Genomic DNA, 24,269 nt, shown 5'->3' with positions numbered 1-24,269 from the left:
ATAATTCTCCCAGGGCTTTTTGGATGTTAGTTTTCTTTTTAATCAATAATAATTTAAATCATTCATATCATTAAGACTTTATGCAAACATTTGAATTTCGCATACTGGCCGGAGATTTGTTACAGTTATAGTTCAAGGTTTATTGGACTTATTAGTTTACCAGTCGGTTGGCCAGTCAGTATTGGTTTATTGCCATGGAAACCGTTAACAAGCAACGTGAGGTAATGTACAACGCAATATTTTCCTCTTTCGTTGTATGCTCGTCATAATGTGATATTTAAAATTTGTTTTCTAATGAAGAGCTCTAGGTATTTTCCTGTATTGTTATTACAGTATATTCTGTTATTCTGTGATTTGATACTGAACGCATTTGTGGATTTGTTGCGTTCATCATTTGTAGTTTTGCTTGTTTTGCACGTTGTCCAAGATATCGCAATCATTTGCAATATTATAATATTGTTTTTAATGTTTGCCAATACTTATGTGTTTCGTGCAGGGTTAGTTGGAATTTTAATTTCGCGATATCGTATTACTCTGATAACTTGTTTCACATATTTAGCCATAACAATTGCTTGGCATTTCTGGAATGTAAAATTTAATTGGAACGATCCAGACGCGTATACGTGGTCGACAAATTTATTGGTATTATATATACTACAAAGAAGCTGCGCAGTTTTATATTATTATTTTTACAAAAGAACTGCTCTATTAGTTGTTGATCCTTGTTTTTATGAAGATGGGGAATGGCTAAAAATGAAAGTATGCAAGAGATAATTTTCATGTAAGTTCACCTGTTGCAGAATAAGTATATTTATTCATTGAATTTATTTTTATTCAGTTGTATATTTTTTATTATTTCATTTTGAATATTTAAAAACTTGAGAATTTTTGCTTTTTAAATGAACTCAACTAAAGGTCTCTTTTTTTTTCCGATTGAATGCTGAAAACTAAAGCTTAAAGTAATGCTATCGGCAGAAGACAAAAGGGATATTTTGTAATATCTAAGAATATGAGGCTACCTCTGCTTTGTATGTAATTATTACATCTTTACTGGATATTGTGAATACTGTATGTGGGTATAAAAACATTGGATGAAAGATTAATGCAAATAAATTAGAAGTGAAAGTCTTAAACTTTTAACTTTAAAGCTCTGTACCAGTTATAAGCATATTACAGAAAAGATAAGTTATGAGCATATTACAGAAAAGATAAGCATAATTATTTACATACAGAGGAATACTACAAAAACTTTTGATCCAGTGCTGGCAAGGTACTTTTCTGTTATCCAGACTGGATTCAGAAATGTATGTATGCATGCATATATGTTTCAGTATACACACACATACATAAGTATGTACATGCATACATGTGTACATTTCCGAATCTGGTTCTAATAACAGGAAAGTTTTGTTGGCAATTTAATTCATGTTACTGGTCTTCCATGCCACAGCCACTGGTGAGCAAGAAGTTACAATGAAATTATAAATTAAATATATAAATAAAGTTATAAATTAAGTTATAACTATTATAAATGAAATTTGAAGTATGCTTATTATTGCTGTAAGCTCTACCAATGGCTGAATGGTGAAGACTGCTGAATACTGGAGTTTGATCATAGGCAGATGCACTGGCTGCGTGTTATATCCGAAGGAGTGGTAATGAAATTTGGAGCAATACTCTCATGATATTAAATACAGACTTCAAAGCAAATAAAGGTTACTTGCATTTTAAGCAACATAAATGAAAATTTAACTGATTTCATGTCTGATGTACCTATATTGCATTGAATAGTCATCAGATTAATACTAAGCTGCTAATTTGATAAAATTTTTCAGGGTATACCATAACTACCAACCCTTTTATAAAGCTGATATAATCCCAATTTGCATTCCACAGTTTTTTTTTTTTTTTTAATCTGAATTTAGATCATCTCTTTCAAACACAGTTCTAAAAGAACTATTTTTGAAACCATTTGACAGAAAGGGAAGTGCTATGAAAAACATAATTTTGGTGATAAATTCTGAAAATAAGGCTTTTAGAAAACTTAGACATTTTAAGATAATTCTTAAAATGATGTGTCATTGTCATCTGTAAATGAAGTTCTAATTATATACAGATTAATTTTTGTGGTAGTTATATATTATCCTGTTGACTGCTGTCAGAAATTTCGGGAACAGTTGCCTCCCAATCATTACTGTGGAATTCTCAAGGACATGGTCATCCATAATTGACACTAAGGCACACTCCTTGGCCGGTCAACAGGATATTATATAAGTACAGTCAAATACCAAAAATCTGCTGACCTGAAATCCATCTTGCCTTTCAAAATATAAACATTAAGTTTATAGGTTTCGGAAACCGCAACATGGAGTACAAAATATCAAAGAAAAAATACTTACCGAATAATGACGTCATAATTACCAAATAATAATGAGTCATAATGGACATATCAAATTATTGACATCATGATAAAAGATTTTTCCTCTCCAATCTGCATCAAGTTAAAAAAGCAGACAATTCACTCAACTCTTATTTCAAGTTCATGATTCACATTCTTGTATTTTCTGAGCTTTGTTATTTCACGAGATTGCTTAGTGCTGCCAATTTTTTTTTAATCCGGATATTTTGTGAATAAATTAAGATTATTTTAAATTTCGGCCCTTTCTAATACAGTGACAGATCAGAAACGCACTCATGGTTTTACTGCTTGAAACGTTGAAAAACATAAACACGTTGCATTGATGGTAATGCAAAAAGTGGAAATTCTGCAAAAGATAGAGGCAGGTGCTACTCTTTGGTTTATAGCAGAATCGTATGGAATTGCGACAGGGACTGTGTATGATATACGGAAAAATAAAGTAAAGCTGTTTAAATTTTACAGCAACACTGATTCTAACACAGAAATCCGAAACCGGAAATCTTTGCATGAGGCAAAATCAGCAAACTTTGATGCTGTCTTGTACGAGTGATTCCGGCAGCAGTGGAGCGATGGGATACCAATTTCAGGACCACTCCTGAAAGAAAAGGAGAAGCAGAATCATGCTGATTTAAAAAAGAGGAGCCAAGTATAAATGAATAATATAATCAATTTATATATGTAATAGTAATTTAATGCATATAATTAATTATTGTAATCATGTATATAATAATTTAATTAAATGCATCTAATATGCCTTATTTAGGTGCTACTTTGGTAGACGGTTGAACAGATTTTTGGCAATTTACTTTGGCACAATTGTTGGCGCAGTTTTTACAGTCGTCAGCCATCTTGAAAAACGCTGTTTTTACATTATTTTCTGCATAGTAAAGTATTCGAAACTTAAAAAAATAAATATCGTTAAAAATAATGGATTAAATTTTTGTTGAAAACGTTGTTTTTTAAGATGGCAAGCAAATGTAAATAAATACATTTACTACGAGTATAAAATACTAAAGAAAGGTTAAATTATTACTTTTATGTAGCACAGAAATAGAATAAAAATACCGCTATAAAAACATTGTGCCAACGTTTAATTGGATTAAAATATTACGTAAATTGAATATCGAATTATAAACCATCATACCAATGTTTAAAAGAATTAAAATATTACTTAAATTAAATACCTTAAAATAATAAATAAGAACGCTTTGTACACTAGAGCTAAAATAACAGCAATTAGTTTATTGTTGGTAAAAAAGGAGGAATGTCTAATACTTTTCTTACCGTTACAGTGGTTATTTCTTCCAACATGACCGCAATACCATATACAGCCATATACGATTCTGTATATACATATATATATACAGAATCGGCTCTTCTAACGATCTTCATCTGTGATCTACATTTTCGCACTTCATTGAAGAAGCAAAGCAATTAGCGAGGTTTCCTCCAAAAATTTAAAATAAATTTCCTCTGACCCTTGTAAGAATTTATAAATAAATCTTTGATTAGGAAAGCCAGGCTGGCCAAAATAAGGTCTCAAAGGACAATTTTTTGATTCCGATACGAATAATTCTTGGTACGTATCAAAAACAACATTCGTCTTTGAAAGAGACATTTTTGAAGGAATTCAAAGATATGAATTAAATTTTAAAATGGCACGGTAATGCACAAATTTTAAGCAACCTGTCAGGGAGCTGATTATAGCTCGTCAATGCACATATATTCTATAAACAATCAGAGAGCTGATTACATCACGCCTAGAATAAATATTATTTAAATAATCATACATAATAAAATCATTTTAAAAAAGAAATGAAAAATTAAATTGTATTTTAATATTTAACAGCCATAAATAATGTTTAAAACATTAGATTAAATTTATAGATATTAAAACCAATTACTTTTAAAGTAAGGTGACGTGGCTGATCTTTGGAATATGGTAACAGGTAGTTTGGCGAAATTTTGGAGGCGATAAAGGTTACTACCTAGGACTTTGGGAATAATGTGAGAAGTACTGAATTCCGATTACGCATTATTTTGTGTGAGGGAAATGAGAGATCATGAGATATGAGATATGTGACATTAATGGACGAATCATTGTTCTTTAATCGGAAAAGGGGATATATTTGTAAAAATATCCGGTGTACTTTATAGCAGTAGTTTTATAGCAGCTCTGTGAAACAGTGTTGTTTAATATTTGGATCGCCTGGCCGTATATAAAGTAAATCCGAAACTTTTATTGCATTCATGTGTAATTGAAAAGAATTGCTTAATTGCGGATAAGTATGAATGTCCGATATGTGGGAATGAAATGAGATTGTGTGAAAGAAAGGATATTACAGATAGTTTAAATGGCGGTGCAAGAAACCTGGTGAAAATGGACATTTTGTGAACCGCCATGCACTCAAGATTCTGTAGAAGATTAAGTAAGTTAGCATTTTTAATTATTTGAGGATATTATTTTTATGCATTGTTCTAAATGTAAGTAGTAAAATTAATATGGTATTATTGGAAAATTGTTATTAGCAATGATTTAGTTTAAAGTAATTAGGATTGTAAGCTAATTTTTATTAATTTAATGTATGTGCTTATTTATATTTTAAGTAGTGTTTTTTAATTTAATTATATTTTAATTTAATGATCGTGATTTTGAGAGTTATATGTTTGTAGTATTTTGGAATACGTTTGAGTAAAAGTAAATGTGCATGGAAAGAATTTAAGTATTTGATACTAAGTATTTGTAATCATTTTTAATGTTTTGTTATAAATTCGTTTGTGACGTTTATAAAAGATAATTTAGAGGTAAAAGTTTTTGGATATTTTATTTTATACGTGCAAGTGTCCATCCTTGGAAAGGGTATATACTTTTTCGCGATCAGATAATTTCATATATGTCCTTTTTACCGAATTTAAAGATTCACAAAATTTTCATGCATTTTCGTGAAATTTTCCTAATTTATGAGAAAAAAGCAGTGTACAGGGATATAGTGAAGAGTGTGCGCAATGCCATTTTTGTGCAATTCTGGGATTTTTTTTAAGTAAAAATAAGTCATCGTGTACATGGTTTAGTGATATTTTAATTAAATGAAAGTTATTTTGTGAATTTTATGTTTGTAGGAATTTGGTATACGTTTCAGTTGAAGTAAACGTGTATGGAAATAATTTAAATATTTGACACTAAGTATTTGTAACCATTTGTAATGTTTGCGGTATGAATTCGTTGGTGACGTTTATAATATAATAGATAATTTAGAGGTAAAAGTTTTTTGATATTTTATTTATTTTATACATGGAAATGTTCATCTTTGGAAAGGGTATATACTTTTTCGTGATCAGGTAATTTCATATATGTTCTTTTTACCAGATTTAAAGATTCACAAAATTTTCATGCATTTTCGTGAAATTTTCCTAATTTATGAGAAAAAAGCAGTGTACAGGGATATAGTGAAGAGTGTGCGCAATGCCATTTTTGTGCAATTCTGGGATTTTTTTTAAGTAAAAATAAGTCGACGTGTAAATGGTTTAGTGATATTTTAATTAAATGATAGTTATTTTGTGAATTTTATGTTTGTAGGAATTTGGTATACGTTTCAGTTGAAGTAAACGTGCATGGAAATAATTTGAGTGTTTGACACTAAGTATTTGTAACCATTTGTAATGTTTGCGGTATGAATTCGTTGGTGACATTTATAATATAATAGATAATTAAGAGGTAAAAGTTTTTGGATATTTTATTTATTTTATTCTTGGAAAGGGTATATACTTTTTCGTGATCAGGTAATTTCATATCTGTGCTTTTTACCATGTTTAAAGATTCACAGAATTTTTTTGCATTTTCGTGCAAATTTTTGTAATTTATGAGAAAATAGCAGTGTAGATGGATAAAGTTAAGAGTGTGTGCAATGCCATTTTTGTGTAATTCTGGGATTTTTTTTTAAGTAAAAATAAGTTGACGTGTAAATGGTTTATGTGTATGTGCTATTCTGAAAAACGTGCAAGGAGTTTGCGATTGTGCACTTTTTTCCAATTTTGCCGTTAATATTTGTCATGATTAAGCAGTTTTGTTACATAAAATTTCTAGCATAAGTGTAATTCGGCTAGTAAATTGTTGGAAAAAGTGTTCAGTAAATAAAAAGAAAAGAAACACGTGTTTACTTCGTGAAGACAAAATGGCGGCGAAAAAAAAATAGAGGGTTGCTGTAGCAGAGTTGGTCGCCAAATTTTCTCCAAAAAATCGCGAAGTTACCATAATCCAAAGATCAACCGTGACGTCATTGATTACGTCATCCATAGCATAAAATTTAATAAAATATCATAAACAATGAAATTTTTATTTCAAATAAAAATGCAAAATTAAATTGATTTTTAATATTTAGAAGCCATAAATAATATTTAAAACACAGAATTTATTCATAATAACACGCATTAATTTAAAAATAAAATGACAACAAAGTATTAGTTACCATAAATAACTTATCCAGCAATGGGTTTACCCTAAGTCGTATAAATCGCCAAAATCCGTGCAACCGTCTACCAAAGTAGCACCCTTATTTATTTTGTACTTTTAGTCTGAATATTATGATTTATCTTTTCTGTCCTGAAATCCGCAAAATCCTAAAATTCGCACAATGTCTGGTCCCAAGCTTTGCAGATTTCTGAACTTCTACTGTACTTTTTTTTTTCTCAGATGATTTTTACCATAATTTTTATATAGTTTGATCTATTTTAACCCATTGCAGAGATTTTTTTTTTTTAAATTAAAGAAACAGCATTTTATGAAGATACAATGGTATTTATCTATTAAAGGGGCTGGATTCCAAAATGTATGTATGTATGTGTTCATATGTGAGTGTTTATATACACATACATATGTATCTACAGATATGCATGCACACATGAACACATCCTTCCATTCATGCAGGAATACATACATATATAGTACAAAGTCTGTAATCTGGATGTCCATTATCCGGAATGATGTATAATCCAGACCTCAAAGCCACAAACTTTTTTTTTATATGCTTTACGCGTGTGCGTAATGCGTTTACACATGCATGTTTAATGTTATGCATGCGCGTTTAATGTTTACGCATGCACGTTTAGCACAAAAAACAAAGCAACTTAAACAACTTACATTGAAAGAAATGTTTAATAAAGTAAACAAATATTAAGCCTTTTTTTTTTTTTTTTGTAAATTTTGATACCCTTTAGATCATAATTGCTCTTTATTTCATAAATTACGATTTCATATTTTTTATTGTATAATTTCTGCATGCCATCCTATAAGATTTAAATTGATGGTCTATAATCCGGAAAAACCCTTAGTCCGGAATCGTTGAAGTCACGGACTTTGTACTGTATTTTTAAATCTAATCCTGATAACTGAAGAGTACTAGAACAAAAAGCCTGCTATTCTATTGGGGGCTCATTGTCATTAATAGTAAGTAATGTTTAATAGGCAAATATATATATTTAATTTTGATTGAAATCTGTAAGTGGTATATTATTAAGTTTGTCTGGTGCTTATATGTACATTAATTATTAACTTCATTGCATTTGAAAGCACTTTGTAAAATATAAGTTTTCTCCCCTCCCTTGTCTTTCATTTATATAAACTTTTAAGAAAATTACAAATTTGAATGCAATTAGCCAATCAACGTTAATTAATAGACAATAAGCATAAATAAAACTTTAATTTGAAATAGTGAATTAAATCTTAAATTGATGTATATTTAATATCAAAATCATATTCTGATTAGCTAAATGATGAAAGTTTTACAGTTAAGTTTTACATTAAATTTACCATTGGAGTCCTTCTGAAGATGTATTACTGGTATATACAAATTGTCATATTTCAAGTTGGCAATAACAATGTGGTGGCAATGTGCTTTGATAATTTTGGGTGTCTTGTAATAAGCTGTTCTAAGCTAACTATAAACAATGCCCTTAGCTTAGTAGTTGTTCTAGATGATATACGAGTTAATGGGGTGTTAAGTATCATATCAGAAAATTTAAGTTTGAGTTCCAGATAAGATATTGTTGCATGCATATGGGTCCGTAATAGATTGAATGCACAAACAATAAAATTTATTCCTTATCACAAAAAATATAACAGAATGCTGAAATTTTCCTCAGAGATATTCGTAGAAATCTTCAACATATCACACAATATAACCAGTAGTTATACTCTGAAGTACTACAAGGATTAAAATACAATGCAGTGCAAAGAGAAAGCTAATTCGATCTCACAGTGAATTCGCAATAATAACAATAACAGCTAACTAAACAACTGAGCTGAGATGTTCTCTGTCTGGCTTTATATAGCTTTGAATCGGATTATCAAGATTATTATGCTTATCAAGATTTCTGGAAAGCAAAAGAGTAGATTTAAGGTTACAGCTATTATAGTAGTCAAAGTTCGATTTTGATCAAAGTTTGAATCAGAATTTAGAGTAGCACTGAGCAACAAAATTAAGGAATAGCAAAACTTTTGAATTTAGGGTAGGCACTGGTGAATTTAGGCTATCATATGCAAGAACATGTTATGCATAATAGGCATATTAGGTTTATGTATGTTAGGCTTAGGCGCTGGAATGCAAAATTTAGGGACAGCAAAATAAGAATATAGGGAAGTGCTACACAATAGAATTTAGACCATGTAGAGACTGCAAAATGTTTAGTGCCAACCCTGGATGAACCTTAAGTATACATGCAGAAAATATGCATAAGTAGAATAAATAACTGAACTAATGTAATTTAAGTTTAATTTTATCAGCATATGATAGAAGGAAGGCTAAAATTTAGCAACGTGTATAGTTGCCAATCTCATGCTACATAATGGACACTAGCTTTATGATAATAATCACAAACTTGAAGGTTTTTAGATACTGCAAACAGAAAGTGAAATTTTTGAATTTTGTGGAGAAGTGGTAATAATTTAACGTGTAACAGAAGATTACCCTAATTATCAATCAACTAGCAGATCGTGAAATTTGTATGGTTCTAAAGCCAGAAAATATTACTATCAATAGTGAAGAAAGCGATAGAGAGCTAGTTAAGAACAAAACAATTTCGACTGACAATTTAGGAGAGATTCTCAGCACGAGAATTACAGGATTTGAAAAGTGGAACTTTGTACATGAACAAAAAATTATATCTATTTGTAGAATTAAAGAAAAAGTATTAACCCCAAAATGAAACAAACAACTTACATTGAAAGGAAGTTTTAATTAAGCAAATAAATAAATATAGAGCTGTTTTTATACAAATTTTGATTTCCTTAATGGCATAAATGCTTCATTATTTCATAAAAGGTTCATATTATGTTACTAGATTTAAACTGAAGATCTAATATGTGGTAAAATTCTAAATCCAGAACTGCCAAAGCCAAACGAGTCCAGATCTTGGTACTGTATTTGTAGTGTTGTATGGTATTGTACTGTATTTGTTGATTAACTAAATAAAAAGTGATCTGTTTCTTTGAACTTCTGCTAAAATGACTGGTAAAAGTTTGGTGAGATCTCTGCTGATTTTCATGGTTGATGGTGTGTGTGATTATAGCAAAGCCTCGAGCGCTATCTGCCTAAGTGGAGGGATGCCTTTGTGGAGGACTTTCTAAGGGAAACTGGCTCGTATACATGTTACACATGGAGAAAACCACAAAAACGCCCATGCAGCCAGGCCATTTGCGGGATTCGAGCCTCGGACCTAACTACCAGTGTTCAGCGACTTTACCGCTCAGCCGCTGGTGGGCCTTTTCATGGTTGATAGAATTACATAGTCAAATACAATGTTTTAATTTGGTGCTTATGTCTGAAATGCCTTTTTTTTCTTTTCACTAATTTTGATGTAAGTATTTGATATTCAAGTTGATAACAAATAATTTTTTTTTATAAATTTGGACCAGACATTTGTTCTTCCATTTTACCATAAATTGCATTTTTCGCTTAATTATCTGGAATTTTCGCATATCTGGGATTTGGCGTTTTCCAAGCTTTCTGGATACTCAAGCTTTGTTGTTGTGACTTATCGCACTTGTGTGACAATAACATCAGAAAAGCCACAGAATTCATCATGGCAAGCAGAGGAAGATTGCGCCTGTCGTTGGCAAGAGCCTTGAGAACCACACATGTTACAGTAAGACTTCACTTAGTTCTGCCTCCAATTTTGATTGAGAGCATCCTGGGTGGATGGGTCCGATGGTCTTCCAACCCTCCTCCCATATCACCAATGTCTTGAGAGGACTTTCGGCTTGCCACATATTTAGAGGGCCTCTATGCCACAAAGACATTTACAAACATCTATGCGTTTTATGGGGTTCGAATCCCGGGACCTTTGGTATGTATTGCAGTAGGCTTTCTTAACCACTATACTGTCTGGGTGGCTACTCAAGCTGTTATTGCATGTATGTATTCCTTGTTTTTCTGTAAAGGTTTCTAAAATTCTTTAATATTTTTCTACTTAGATATGCACCAGTCCTCACATTACTGTCTATATTTGTTTTATTCACCTAGAGCAGAGTTTTGCTTACCTTTTCCAAGTGGGGACCATTTTTATAAATTAGAATTTCTGTGACACCTTACTCTTGTACTTTTCAAAAGCAATTTTTTAGCATCTGTTGTCACCAGTATACTTATGTTTTTAAAATATAATTGATTGGAACTAACTTTATGTTAGTATTAAGTAACTAAATTAATTGAGAAAAATTACCAAAAATTTTATTTTCAGTTTTCTTATTTAAATTTATCAATTTAGATAACCTAATGAACTAAAATATTAATCAGTGTTCATATTCATATCAATGAAAGTGATGAGTACTCTAGTCATATCAATGAAATTTATGAGTACTCATTCTTTCATAGCTATTCTATGTTTGTATGTATGCTGATAAGAAGCACCACAACACTTTAACTTCTTCATTTCAAGCGTATCATATATGATATGGCTAAGTCTCCCTCCATGTGTCCATTGTATCAAATTTGATATGGGAGTGAAGTTTTACTGATGGCCCAATGTATCATATTTGATATGCTAATATGGAACATTTTATTTCAAATTTTAAATGTGCATAAATTATGTCAGAATATTGGTACTCTATATACTGAATCTCTTGTAGAATCTCTGGAGAGTTAGCATTGTTGTAATGAATATTATTTATGATTTTATTCTATGAAAGCAAAATGTGCCATGCTGACAACATGCATTCATAATTTAGAAATATTCCATGTAGTGCAAGTGCTTAAAATTTTGTAGCAAATTTGGCATTAGTATATAATAAGCACTGCCATTTAAATTCTCAAGTTTTTTTTACTTCAATATTATACAGAAATAGTTTAAATACGTAAGTATAATCATTATTACTAATACTGTACTTAATCTGAATTTTTAAGTATCGTGATTTTCTACTTATATTATAAGAAATAACATTTAAACATCATATGCAAGAATACGTTATGCATAATAGGCTTATTAGGTTTATGTATGTGACGTTCAACACTGCAAGATCATGTCCACACAAGGGAACCTCATTCTCTCAATATTGGGAGGGAAGAGGCTAAATCTTTCTTTTGTTATTAATACAAAAGTAGGAAATATGTAAGCAGAGTAAATGGTAATAGATTTCATAAAATGTTATTCTTGGGAGAAAAAAATGCAATGTGTAATTTTCAAATTCTCTGATTTTCATGTATAGTATGGTATATGCAGTTAACTGAATTTTTTTGGAGGATGGGGAGAAATCTTGGAAGGACCACAAAATCAGGCTTTGAGGATCTCAGGTTAAAAAAATGTTGATCTAGAGCAATGAATGACTTGACTGCTCTGATCTCTTTGTTAGGATTTGTTGCCACTTTGTATAAATTACCCTTGCTATTTTTTTTTCATAATGAGCTGAGTATCATCCTAATTTATGAAACATAGTTAAAAAGAAATTAATGCTTTCAGTTATGAATTTTAGTTAAAAAGACATTAATACTCTCAGTTATGAATTTTGCATTAAAAATAATTGCTTTACCTTCCCTTATTAGAAACTCATGCTTGGACTAGAAAAAGTTTTTTTTTTTTTTTTTTTTTTCCCCCACAGTTGAACATTAATAAGAAAAGAAATTAATGAAAAAGAATCAGGGTTTGAACGGTCCTTAAAAGTCCTTAGATTTTAAAATTGATTTTTGGTCCTTAAAAAGTCCTTAATTTTGGCCAAAATCAGCAGAAGGTCCTTAATTTTAATCATCTGAAATTTCTGTCTTGTTTTTATGACTGTTGTTTTGAGTGTGAGTTATCATTATGGAGGAATATTTTTGACAATTCAACTGAGAAATATGATTTATCTTTTGAATGGGTTCATGGGTTATAATATGTTCCTATTTCTAATATTAAGGGTGGGTGGGATACTGGAGTTTCTGAGCAAGGAGTCAAACATAAGCATTTCAGAATTATTTCAATTTTTTCTAATGAAGAGCATTTAAACAACTTTCTGCTTTTTGGGATGTGAATTCTTTTATTAAACGGCTCTAAATTTGGTGACTTATTAACATTTTAGCGATTTTAAGATTAATTTCTATAGAAAATTTTTAATTCGGAGACCTGGGATTTTTTCGATGATTTTTTTTTTAAACATTATAACATTGATAAATTTAATTAAAATAATGGTAATATATTGAAATTGCATTTAAGGAATAACATTAAAATAAAACATTTTTATTTTCTTTTGTTGTCATATTATAAAGTGAGATTACTTTCCATTTTGCCGACTATATAGTATTTTGAATCTGAAAAATAAACAAGGTAATAAATGCTCATAAAGCACAGTTTACAAAACAATTCATAGCAAAAGCAAAATAGCTATATAATTAATTAAAAATTTCTTCCTTTTAATTTTTTCATGGTAAGAATTTTTCTCATCAGAATTGTCAGTTTTCTCTATAAAATTAATTTTCCACTTTTTCCACTGATTTTTGTTTTTTCAAACTATTTCTAGCCCCCCTTCCTCTAGCAGAATTGGTAGGACTAATTTTTCTTTAGGATTTTAGACATTGCAAATTGGAAAGTTTTGTAGGATTTAAGGCAAGATTTACAAACCCACAGTTCTAGAAGGCTGCAGAAAAAATTGACAAAATGAAAATGTCTTCATTGTATTAACACATAATGGATGTATTTTACAGAAAGTTTGTGATGAAGTTCCTACATTTTGGGGAATTTTTAAAAGACAATGAAAACATAATGGATTTTTAAGGACAATGAAATCATAATATTTGAATGTTGTACTTCTGATATTAGAAGTCTTTTTCTTAACATATTTATCTTCCCTTTATTTTATCAACTTTTCACTAGACACAAGTATGGAAAATATCAAAAATCTTTCTAATCTTTTCGCATGGATAGACATTTATAAAAAATAATTTTTCTATTAATAAAGAAATTAAAAACTGACAATTTAAAAGATTTACCTTATATGTCTCAATGGATCATACACAGCTGACGCAAGGCATTTTCCCACCTGATGCAATCTCCGTGGATCCTAAATTCTGCTCCCACTGCCTGCCCTAAATTCTAAAAGTTTTGCCATTTCTAGATTTTGTTGCTCGATGTGTCACTAAATTCTAAAACTTCTGCCTCATCAGCTCTGAAACCAGCCCTTACTATATATACATCATTTCATATTATCAGCTTTTTCTTTACATTCTAACTGCATTTGGTTTTTTAGAATAACAGAAATCTTTAATTAATTTAAAAAATTCTAAAGTGAAGAGGAAAGGAATTGAAGAAAGAAATTGAATACATAAAGAGGAAGAAAATTATTCTTTGATGATATGTACAGTTATTATTATGCAAATTAACCAATGTTTTATAATTTTAGCCTTTACTATAAGTTCCCCTTTCCGTTTCCTCATCATAATGCAAACCAGATAGTTTTTAAACTGAGGTTTTGAGACTGAAAGACAGAGTGTTTTTGCCTTCCACTTGGATGGATGTTGCATTAGTTTCTGCCAGCTCTGATAATTTGTAATTATTCATCTTTGTGTTACCGCCGCTAACATTTGAATTTGTTACGACGATAGAGTTACTGAGCCTGCTTAATTTAAAATTACATGCTGTTTAAACTGTGAAATGTTATTAGATTGTGATTTTGCTAGTGCCTTTTCCTTAAATGTTTTTAAAAAATAAATAAAATTTAAATAGTGGTCATGTAAATCTATATCAATTAAGGGTATTTAACTACCTAATTTAATTATTTGTAACTAACTGCTAACCTTTAAAAGTTATCTCTGCATATTAAAGCAAGTTATTGCCTTTTGTTAATCCTTACTGTGGTCACAAGATACAGCACAAAAATGTAAAAATTATTGTAAAACGTATTCTTTACATCTAGTGAGACTTAAAATATTACAAAACAACTTATCACCTGTGGTAATTAGTGGCTTATTGGAACCTTAAAATATATTAACTGGGTTACAATTTCGGAAATTCTACATGAACCTACAATATTAACTGTGTCAGACAACCAGAGCACAACTAACTTTCAAAACTTGCCAACCATGCCTACATCAGGCTTTCAGGTTTGTTCTGATCAACAGGTCTCTCCCTAGGCAAGCAGTAGTACTGGCAACAGTTAATCTTCTGTTACGGATCATGCTGATTATGATTTTATTTCTCAATTTAACTTATGCCATTTGACATAAAATCTACCTGATATTTACTAAACCTCTAGACTGAGTAAGTATGTGGCAAAATGAGACATAAAAGAAAAAATCAGTGTAAGGCTAACTGTTAGTAAAGCATAAATAAAATGCCTCTAATCTTCTTTCAAATATGTCCAACTATTATACATGTAAAATATTTAATGCTACTTGATAAATTTTATAAAGTAAATTTTATCCTCAAATTTCTTTTATAGTTAGTTATGTGTATTAAATTATGCTTAATAAGAATGCATCCTACTTAAAGATCTCTTTTTTTATTCTTAGAGTGTTATTACGAAAGTTTCAGACATAAGTTCATTGAATTTAATTTATTCAGCTCCTATTTGCTGATAGATCCTTCATTTTTTTTCATTAATGGTCCTTAAAAATACTTAATTTCCATGTGCAGAAATGTTTACGAACCCTGAGAATTTATGAGCACCTGCAGTCCTCTATGGAAATAATTTCTAGTAATTTTTCTCCATTGCACAGACATTATACAAACAAATTTTGCATTTACTTACAAAAGTTTTAAGTATTGTATATATATTTTTATTTTTTATTTATGGTGAAAACATTTGATAAATAAGAGAAAGAGACTAGGTTGTCATTCTTAATTATCAAGTTTTCTCTCACTTGAAAAGTTTCCTCCAAAAAATTGTAAAGTTTTTAAAATTTGTTTAATATAAATAAGGTATTTAATGATTAGTTAAAGGTACTTGTGTATTATCATAACTACCTTGGTAGAAGTCGTCGAACAGTAGCAGGCATGCGCATAACAGTTCTTTAAAGGTAACCATGTCCATTGTAAGTTGCAATCTTAAAATTCACCTAATCACCTTTATTTCTGCAAAAAATAGTCAAACTCCACCAAGATGGTTGTACTAATATGTAATTACCTAGTTAAATGTGTTACAATTATCTGAAATAAATGTCAGTCTGAAATATTAATATTTAGTTGCTAACCAACAAAAATATCTTGCAGGTATCAAATGTTTATTCCTTTGCTTTATTATTATTGTTTATGTATATTTTGATAAATATTTAGTATTTAAAATTTAGTTAATTTTTTTGATAAAAAGTTTTCATTTTACTAAAAAAAAAATTATGTCTGGCCTATTGATTGTTTTTAGATCCTGCTTTCAGCCAGCATGCAATATGAGTTTGAAATCACTGCTCTATATTAGAGTAAATATTTCTAGATATTTAAATTTACTGAACTGCATAAATTTTGTATGTTGTTGCAATATTCTGTACAGTTTAGTTTATCTTGTTGTAATGGAATCGTAACACATTTTGCATATAAATGATTATACATTGAATAGACTTGCAGATCTCTGAATTCTGAATCCAAAAACATAAATAATAACAATAAGTAATTCTACCTGTGTGGTTGTAAGTTCTAAGTAAATCCAGCTTTTTGTAAAAAGTAGATGAGGGCTTTTGCCCAAGTCATTTGCCAGATAATTTTGTTCCTTAAGATAAATATATTTAATAATCAGGTTTTTTATTGCATTCCTGATTTTAGTTCTTTTATCTAAATTTTTACTGTGATTTTGCTCTTGCTTTTTTAAAGGTTCGAGAGCTTGAAACTATTTTGTATGAACTAAATACAGTCAAGAAAAATACAGTAAGTAACTTTAAATCTTTGAAAATGTGTTATATATTTTGCATTTTATAGTATATTCTTGTTTCCCAAATATTTTGCATTTTTTGATGTACTGTTATTTTTTCTATATTATTTTAAGTATTTTTTTGTCCTAAAAACTACTTAAGAAATTATCTCCCGGCTAATTATTTTCATAAACTTTTAGCTTATAAGTAGTTGCCATTGTAATTAGACAATCTTTAAGATTTTGTACATTTTAATTTGCAAAATTATTAGTCTATAAACGAGCTAAAATTGATGTACTAGAGCAGTTGTATTCAAACTATGGGTATGGAACATTGAACTTTATGTGAAGACTTAACCAATGTTTAATCACTAAATATGTACATTTAATTTTGCTTTACACCAATATATGGCACATTACTAAGTTTATTCACACACTTTCATGTACATCCCTTGTCAGAAAAGTTCCAGGACATTTTTTTTTCCCCAGGACAATTTCTGAGTTTGCAGTACTAAAAAGAAACAAATGTTGTTTTTATATTACCTGGTATGTAGTCTTACTTGGCATGACCTTGGCCATATTTCCACACAATCTTGCTAGGTGGCAGGGCTGTGCCACCACTGTTCAGATTATTGTCGTATTTGTTAAGGTGACACAATGGATGCTAATTGTGAGCAAAGAGTAAATATTAAGTTCTGTTTTAAGCTTGAGAAACCCCCTAGTGAAACATGGAACATGATTAAGCAAGCATATGTAGGCGAGGCAATTTCAAGAAGTCGTGTCTTTGAGTGGCACAAAAGGTTTTGTGAAGGCAGAGATTCAGTGCAAGATGATCCCAGAGCTGGTCACGTGCCTTTTACATACCGATGCAAACATGGAGCGTGTAAGGCTGTTATTGCAAGAAGACTGTCATGTAACTGCGTGTATGATATCAAAAGAACTGAATTTGAACTGTTATATGTGTCATAAGCTTTTACACGAAAATTTAGGGAAACGGAAACTTAATGCAAGAATTGACCCTCACTCACGAACAGATTAACAGAAAGAGGAAAGATGAAGAATTTCTGCTAAACTATTACATAGAGCCAGATGTGATCCCACATTTTCGTCAAACATTATTGCAACTTTTTTCTTGTTTCCATTAGTAAAAAGGTGACTGAAAGCAAAGCTTCATCAAGATTACTGCAAACATCCAACAGGCTGTGACAAAATGAACTTACAAGCATTGCAGTTGAATATTTCTCTGCTTGCTTGCAAGATCTCCAGAAACATTGGCAGTTGTGTATTGATATCCAAGGGAATTACTTTGATAGCGGCTAGGATCATTACTTGGTAAATGCAATTTTCTATTTTTTACGACCTTTGTCTTGGAATTTTTCTGACAATGGATGTATGTGAATTATTTAATTTTATTTTCATCATGTTTGAAAATACTTTGATTAAATGAAAGCTTTCCTTCATTATTCAAGATTTTTTTAAGTACCGGGTGCGGCAGCATTCATAGTAGGATATTAAAAACACACCATAAGGCAGTAACTGTAATTTATTTATTACCTCTTATGTCAATTAATAGTTAAAGGTATGCAATTTGCTAATGTGTAAGTCATTGTCCATTGCGTGGATTACTTTTTGAATATGATGCCCCCTCTGCACAACACATTCATCTAGGCAGCGTTGGAAGCTTGCCATAACTCGGTGTAACGTATTCCATGGGACTTTGCCGATGGTAGTTCTGATGTGATCCTTCAACTCAGGAATGGTGGCACAACATGTTCGGAAAACTTCTTGCTTCAGGTGGCCCCCAAGGAAAAAGTCTGCATATGAAAGATAAGGTGAGCGAGGCAGCCAGGAAATGTCTCCAAAACGCAAAATTACTGTACCTGGAAATGTTTGTTGCAATGGTCCGTTCATCTGGAACTTTCCCATGACATCCCAAGTTGAAATGTTGCCGAAATAAACGCTGGGTGTCAATAACAGAGTAGTTATTTTTTAAATAACTTTCAACAGCAAAGGCACGATGCTGTGCACTCCAACGATCCTTATCATTGTCACACTCGAAATAGCAGCTCATTAGTACACGAATGCGGCATGAGCTGGCGCACGTTCATGCAGTATGTCATTGTACTACGCAAGTCATATTACGCTATGAACGCTGCCGCACCCTGTATAAGAAAATTACAAAATGAAATTATCCAAAGAGCATAAAATTTATAATATTAAATTAATATTAATATATTTTTATCATTGTTTAGGATTGTGTTATAAATGGCTGAATAACCTGATTCATTCATTAAAAATGAATTTAAAGTCAATTTAAAGTTCTTTTGAAATCGTACTATCATGCACCACAAAAATCTCCCTAAAACTTGTGATTTCGGGTGCCAGAATCTCCCTTTTTTTTAATAATTCAAACTTGTCAGCTAAGATATTGGACATTTTTGTAGAATATGGTTGAAATAAGAGATATTTTATTAAGGGATATATTGGTGTATGTGCTAATCTAAGTCATTGCCTGCTTTCATGTGAAATTGTAAGTTTTTCATTCATTCAACTGATATTTGTGTGGCTTAGTAATAAACCTGCAGGCTATATTTCTCTTTTATGTATTACTAAACATTATGCATGTTTAGTAATGCATGTTGATACTAAACATTATCAACAAAGGTTTTAGAAAGTTTTTAATTCAAATCTTCAAAATTGATTTATTTTCAGAAACTTCTTTACTTTGTAATGCAATTAAGTGATGTAGCACCATTAATCCTCATTTCAATCAGTTTCTTTTAGAAGTAAGTTACTTATAAAATAAATAATTATATTCATTTATTTACGACCATTTTACTGCTTACTGACTGCAGGGTTCCTATAACAAAGCTTCAATAAAAGTCAAGTTATTGTCATCAGTTTTTGTCTATTAAATCAGCAGACTTTATGCGTACTCTAAATACATAATTTAATTATTTAATGAAAATATATTTAATAAAAAAATTTTATTAGGATACATATGAGGATATGTTATATGTATTCTTCGTTTTAGTTATAGAAATGTTTTAGAATTTGTCTCTTTATGGGATTTTTTCCTTTTGTTTTATTGATATTTTTATTAATAAAAGTTATATACATATTTACGTTTTTGTATTTTCTTCATATCAGTTGCCTTTAATCAATATATTTTTTTTTGCAGAAAGTATATAAGCAGCAACAGAATTCTAATGTATATTTTCTTACTCATGTTGGATTGTTAAAATCTGAAGTTCAAAGTAAGTCAAATTTAGGCTGATCATATAATTGTATTTCCCTCTTCTAAGCAATTGAGCTCAGTTATTTACATTGTTAAAATAAGTATTTTTCTTCAAGTAATCTTTAAATGACAGGTAATTAAAAAGTAAGCTAAAAGAAGTATAAATTAATAAGATAAAAACTAACTGGATCGTGTTTTCAAAATAAATTTTTCTCTTCATATAATCAATAGATATGTTAATATACCAGAAAGTAAGTTATAAAATGTTGAGATAAAAACTAATTGAAAAAAAAATAATAACTACTGAAATAACTAGTAGTATTCAATACTAAATTCAAAATCTCTAGGAAAATTGTACAGTACAAAGTCTGAAATCTGGGCGTCCATTATCCGGAATGATCTAAAATGGACCTCAAAGCCACAAACATTTTCTTTTTTTGAAAGCTTTACGCATGCACATTTGATTTTTCCTTCCATAATAAAATATGTGAAGATTTTCACTTCAAAATTCTGATTCTTACTTTCACTTAGGCACTAAATAAAATACCTCGTTATGGAAAAACAATCATGTAAGCATAAAATTGTGAGATTAATAATTTGGCTCCTAGCTGAGTGTCTACTGGGCATACATCTCAAACCAACGCATTCCCCTATTATATATCTCTGACGCCGACCTGGCGAGTCATTATTTATTATAATTTGCTTTCATCACCGCATGTTTATCAGTCCATGACAGCTTCAGTAATAACTCATGCAGTGATGTTTAAACATTTTTTTTTTTTTTTTATAATAGTAATCGAATAACAAGAGTATGGCAATCTTTTATGCTAACATTATGCTTGGTGATGATTATAGATTTTTAAATGCTGACGAGGAAAAATTCAACAAAAGTTTCTTTTCGTGTGCTAAAAATATATTTTGTTAATGAAACTCATAGGCCAAAAGATTTAGTGCTATTTTAATTAAGAATAACTAATATGTTATTCACCACAAACTCGAAAGTGGTGGCAGAATATGTTGGCACAAGACAACAGAATTTAGAAAAGACAAAATTTTTTTAATTTGGGGAAGCACCGAGTGGCAAAATTAAAGGTTGAGAAGTTTTTTATAATGCAAACTTTTCATAATCTGAAAACATGTGCTACCTCAAGCATTTAAAGGTGGAACAATTTTATATTGTTATATATCGTGCAAATAGAGTATGGATGACACAAGTGTTAATAAAAAGATTGGTTATACCCGAGCCTCAGCAACATTTGAATTCAGTAGGTTTACCTGATGACTCAAAAATAGTCCTGATTGTAGACAACTGTTCGGCTCATACTTCACTTAAAAGTTTTAGTGAAAGATAATGTATCCGTATTATTCTTCCCTCAAAGTTGTACGTCTGTCATTCAGCCTATGGATATCGAAACAGTGCGTGTACTGAAATGCAAATATAAAGTAGCATTTTTAAAATCCATGTTAAATTTCTTGAACAATGGTAAGACTATTAAAAAATTTTTGAAATATTTTAGCATAAAAATCTGCTATGTGTAGCATCACAAGATGGTAGAAGGATGTGTCTCCAGATATGTTAAAAAATTAATGGCATAATTTATGGCCAGCTACCGTATTTCATGGTGAGGACAATGAAGATGATAGCTGCAAATTTGAAGGTTTTTGGATATCACAAACTAAAGGTGAAATTTTCCAGTTAATGGATTTTGTAAAGAAATGTGGAGAAGCGGTAATAAATGAAGATGATATAACAGAAGTTTTTCATTGCAATGACAATGCTCCAATCATCAGTCAATGAATGGACGGCGAAATCTGTAGTATGATCCAGAAAATACCGCTACCAATTGTGAAGAAAGTGACAGAGGTTATTGAAAATGAAAAAAATTCGATTGACAAGTTAGTTGGTATTCTCAATACAGCGATTACAGGACTTGAACAGTGGAACTGAACAAGAAATTATGTCTGTTTATAGAATTAAAGAGAAAGTATTAGCACAAAAAATGAAGCAACTTCAACAACATACACTGAAAGAAATGTTTAATAAAGTAAACAAATAAATATTAAGCTTTTTTTGCAAATTTTAATATCCTTTAGATCATAATTGCTCTTTATTTCATATTTTTAATTGTATAATTTCTGCATGCCATCTTACCAGATTTAAATTGATGATCTAATATCCGGAAACTCTGAAGTCCTGACGAGTACGGATTTTGGACTTTGTACTGTACTGTATGATGTTTTCTCACTCCTATGAATACCTTACAAATATGTATGTTAAGACCTAAAATGGTATACCTCATTGAAATATTTATCTTTCATCACTTTTGCTTGAGTTGGTACACAAATTAATTTATACTGCTTAGTTTTCTCACCTTATTAAATATTTATTTGAAGCCTTTACAAATGACTAAGATTTCTTTTGTTTTCCTTATATTGTTAGGTTCATCATGAAGAAGCATAATATTAATGAAATCTTTAAAATGTCTTATTGTTTTTTCCCTCATGTCCAATTTAAGGAAAATTTGTATATCTGCATGTTTAAAAGGTTGCTCGTAGGAATTTTCATATAAGGTATTTATGTGTTTATTTAGCTTGTGTGTATGTGTGTTGAGGGTGGGTTTAGAAGAGTTGAAAATCCAGCTTCTTTAAAAAACAATTTTTTTCCCCTTCCAACTTCCTTGAAAATCCTTTTGAAATTTTTCTATTTGCACGTGCAAAATTGAAAATAACATTTGGTACTGAATGATAGGTATTTTATTTCTGTAAGTTTGAACAGAATTTTATTAATTTTGAAAACATTATTTCTTACTATTGTTTTGCTATTCATAGGAAAACTGGACCAACTTCAATCGTCAGGGAGAAATGAAGAAAAGATTTCATGAAATGCTTTGTAACTAGTTTTTTGTTTCAAACTGTTTAAAACTTTGAAGACGTTCGAAAATAAATTCTTTGTATTTATTGATCTGATTAATGCATTTAGTACAATGCTTTGAATGCTGTGTCAGTATGAGTTTAATCAGAATCAACTTCAATATTAATACAGCTTTTTATAATGAATTATGCATTTAGAGTATGTGTAAAATCTGCTGATTTAATAGATTGATGCTGACAATCACTTGACTTTTATTGAGGCTTTGTGATAGATACCCTGCAGTCAGTAGGCAGTAATATGGTTGTAAGTGTAGGTTGAAAAATTCTCTGAGGGAGAAAAACATTTCCTTATACAGGTAACCCTCCTGTAACATGGTAAATAGGTTCCTAGAAAATGCAGTGTTGTGTGAAACCGTGTTGCATGAGACCCAGAGCTAATACGAGAAGGGGGGTTATGTTCCGAAAACCTATTAAAACCAAATACTTTTTTTTAACTTTACATGAATAACTTTAATTTTTATAAAAAATATAAATGTATGTACAACACAAAGCAAAAAATATTTTTTTTAATTTAATGCAACTTTAATTTAATTAATTTCTTTGTTGTCATTGCTCAGTATAATCAAATGAGAACATTTTTTCGTTGGAATTTGCTTACTAGTTCTTACCAAGTCATTGTAAATTTCTCGATATGGAGGTAGACAGTTTTGCAGCATCTTTTTGAATTTTCAGAGGAATTTTTGAATTTTTTAGCGGAGGGTCTGCATTCAAGAAAAATGACTTGTTATTTTTAGCTAAGCTCAGGCCTTCTTTTAATTTTTTTTTACTGTAAAATTATTAACTGCACAATCTTCATCAGTGCTAGTGTCCCCAGAATCTATTTGATTTACTGGTTCCGATGACATTTCCATCAAATCTGCTTTGTCAATTTCTTCTTCTTTTAATATATCTTGAACGTCCTCAATAGACATATCCAGGAAACCTTCGCCTCCGATTTGTGTTGTATTTTATATGTGTTGGGTACATGCTCAGTGATGATTACAAGATGTACACAAACATCGTTTATTCTACATTATTCATTTACAGTTATGATTAAAGATAATAATAGATACAGTTACAGTTACATATATAACATCTCCCTTTTTTATAAAAAATAATAATAGTAGTAAAATTAAACATATTCTTTTAAATAATGAGGTTTCTTAACAGTTCTACCAGATCGAGTGATGTAGTTATGTCCATTTGAAAAATTTGATGATACTATACCTCTTTTACTATTTGGTGACACAACACTTCTGTTAGATTTTGAAGGTTTTACAGGCATATATAAATTTGTAGTGCTCCTACTATTTTCATGTATCTCACGTTCATCTATAACTTCATTCTCATAGTTTTTTTGTATTGCAAACTCTTCCTGATTAGTTCCTTTAAGAAGGTCTCTTCTGTTC

The 24,269-nt window shown here is 30.2% G+C and overlaps 1 protein-coding gene across 3 annotated transcripts; it reads left to right on the top strand.

The window, feature by feature from the left end:
- The first annotated feature begins 48 nt into the window (after window positions 1-48).
- Window positions 49-22,917, top strand: LOC146997622 (ASNSD1 upstream open reading frame protein-like). 3 transcript variants are annotated; one of them, XR_015040725.1, is made up of 5 exons: window positions 49-221; window positions 16,676-16,729; window positions 19,894-19,969; window positions 22,391-22,521; window positions 22,780-22,917. XR_015040725.1 is itself a non-coding variant. In XM_085815269.1 (4 exons), the coding sequence occupies exons 1-4, from the start codon at window positions 195-197 to the stop codon at window positions 22,830-22,832; spliced, it is 210 nt and encodes a 69-aa protein (XP_085671395.1). In that variant the 5' UTR covers window positions 49-194; the 3' UTR covers window positions 22,833-22,917. The 3 variants fall into 3 exon arrangements, 1 of the variants encoding a protein (XP_085671395.1); XM_085815269.1 differs by lacking the exon at window positions 22,391-22,521; XR_015040724.1 differs by lacking the exons at window positions 49-221; window positions 22,391-22,521; window positions 22,780-22,917 and adding an exon at window positions 295-781 and having other exon boundaries at window positions 19,894-19,973.
- Window positions 22,918-24,269: the final 1,352 nt, after the last annotated feature.

The sequence above is a fragment of the Stegodyphus dumicola genome, chromosome 4 (genome assembly GCF_044657685.1).
Source record: "Stegodyphus dumicola isolate Sdum_Otavi_A_Nest chromosome 4, ASM4465768v1".
NCBI classification, from domain to species: Eukaryota; Metazoa; Arthropoda; class Arachnida; order Araneae; family Eresidae; genus Stegodyphus; species Stegodyphus dumicola.
This window is presented reverse-complemented; position numbering and strand designations above follow the sequence as displayed.

Excerpts from the sequence above, each read along its gene's own strand:
- LOC146997622 (XM_085815269.1), top strand. The coding sequence starts at position 195 with ATGGAAACCGTTAACAAGCAACGTGAG. Across the intron at positions 222-16,675 it reads CCGTTAACAAGCAACGTGAG|GTTCGAGAGCTTGAAACTAT; the intron begins GTAATGTACAAC and ends GCTTTTTTAAAG. Across the intron at positions 16,730-19,893 it reads ATACAGTCAAGAAAAATACA|AAAGTATATAAGCAGCAACA; the intron begins GTAAGTAACTTT and ends TTTTTTTTGCAG.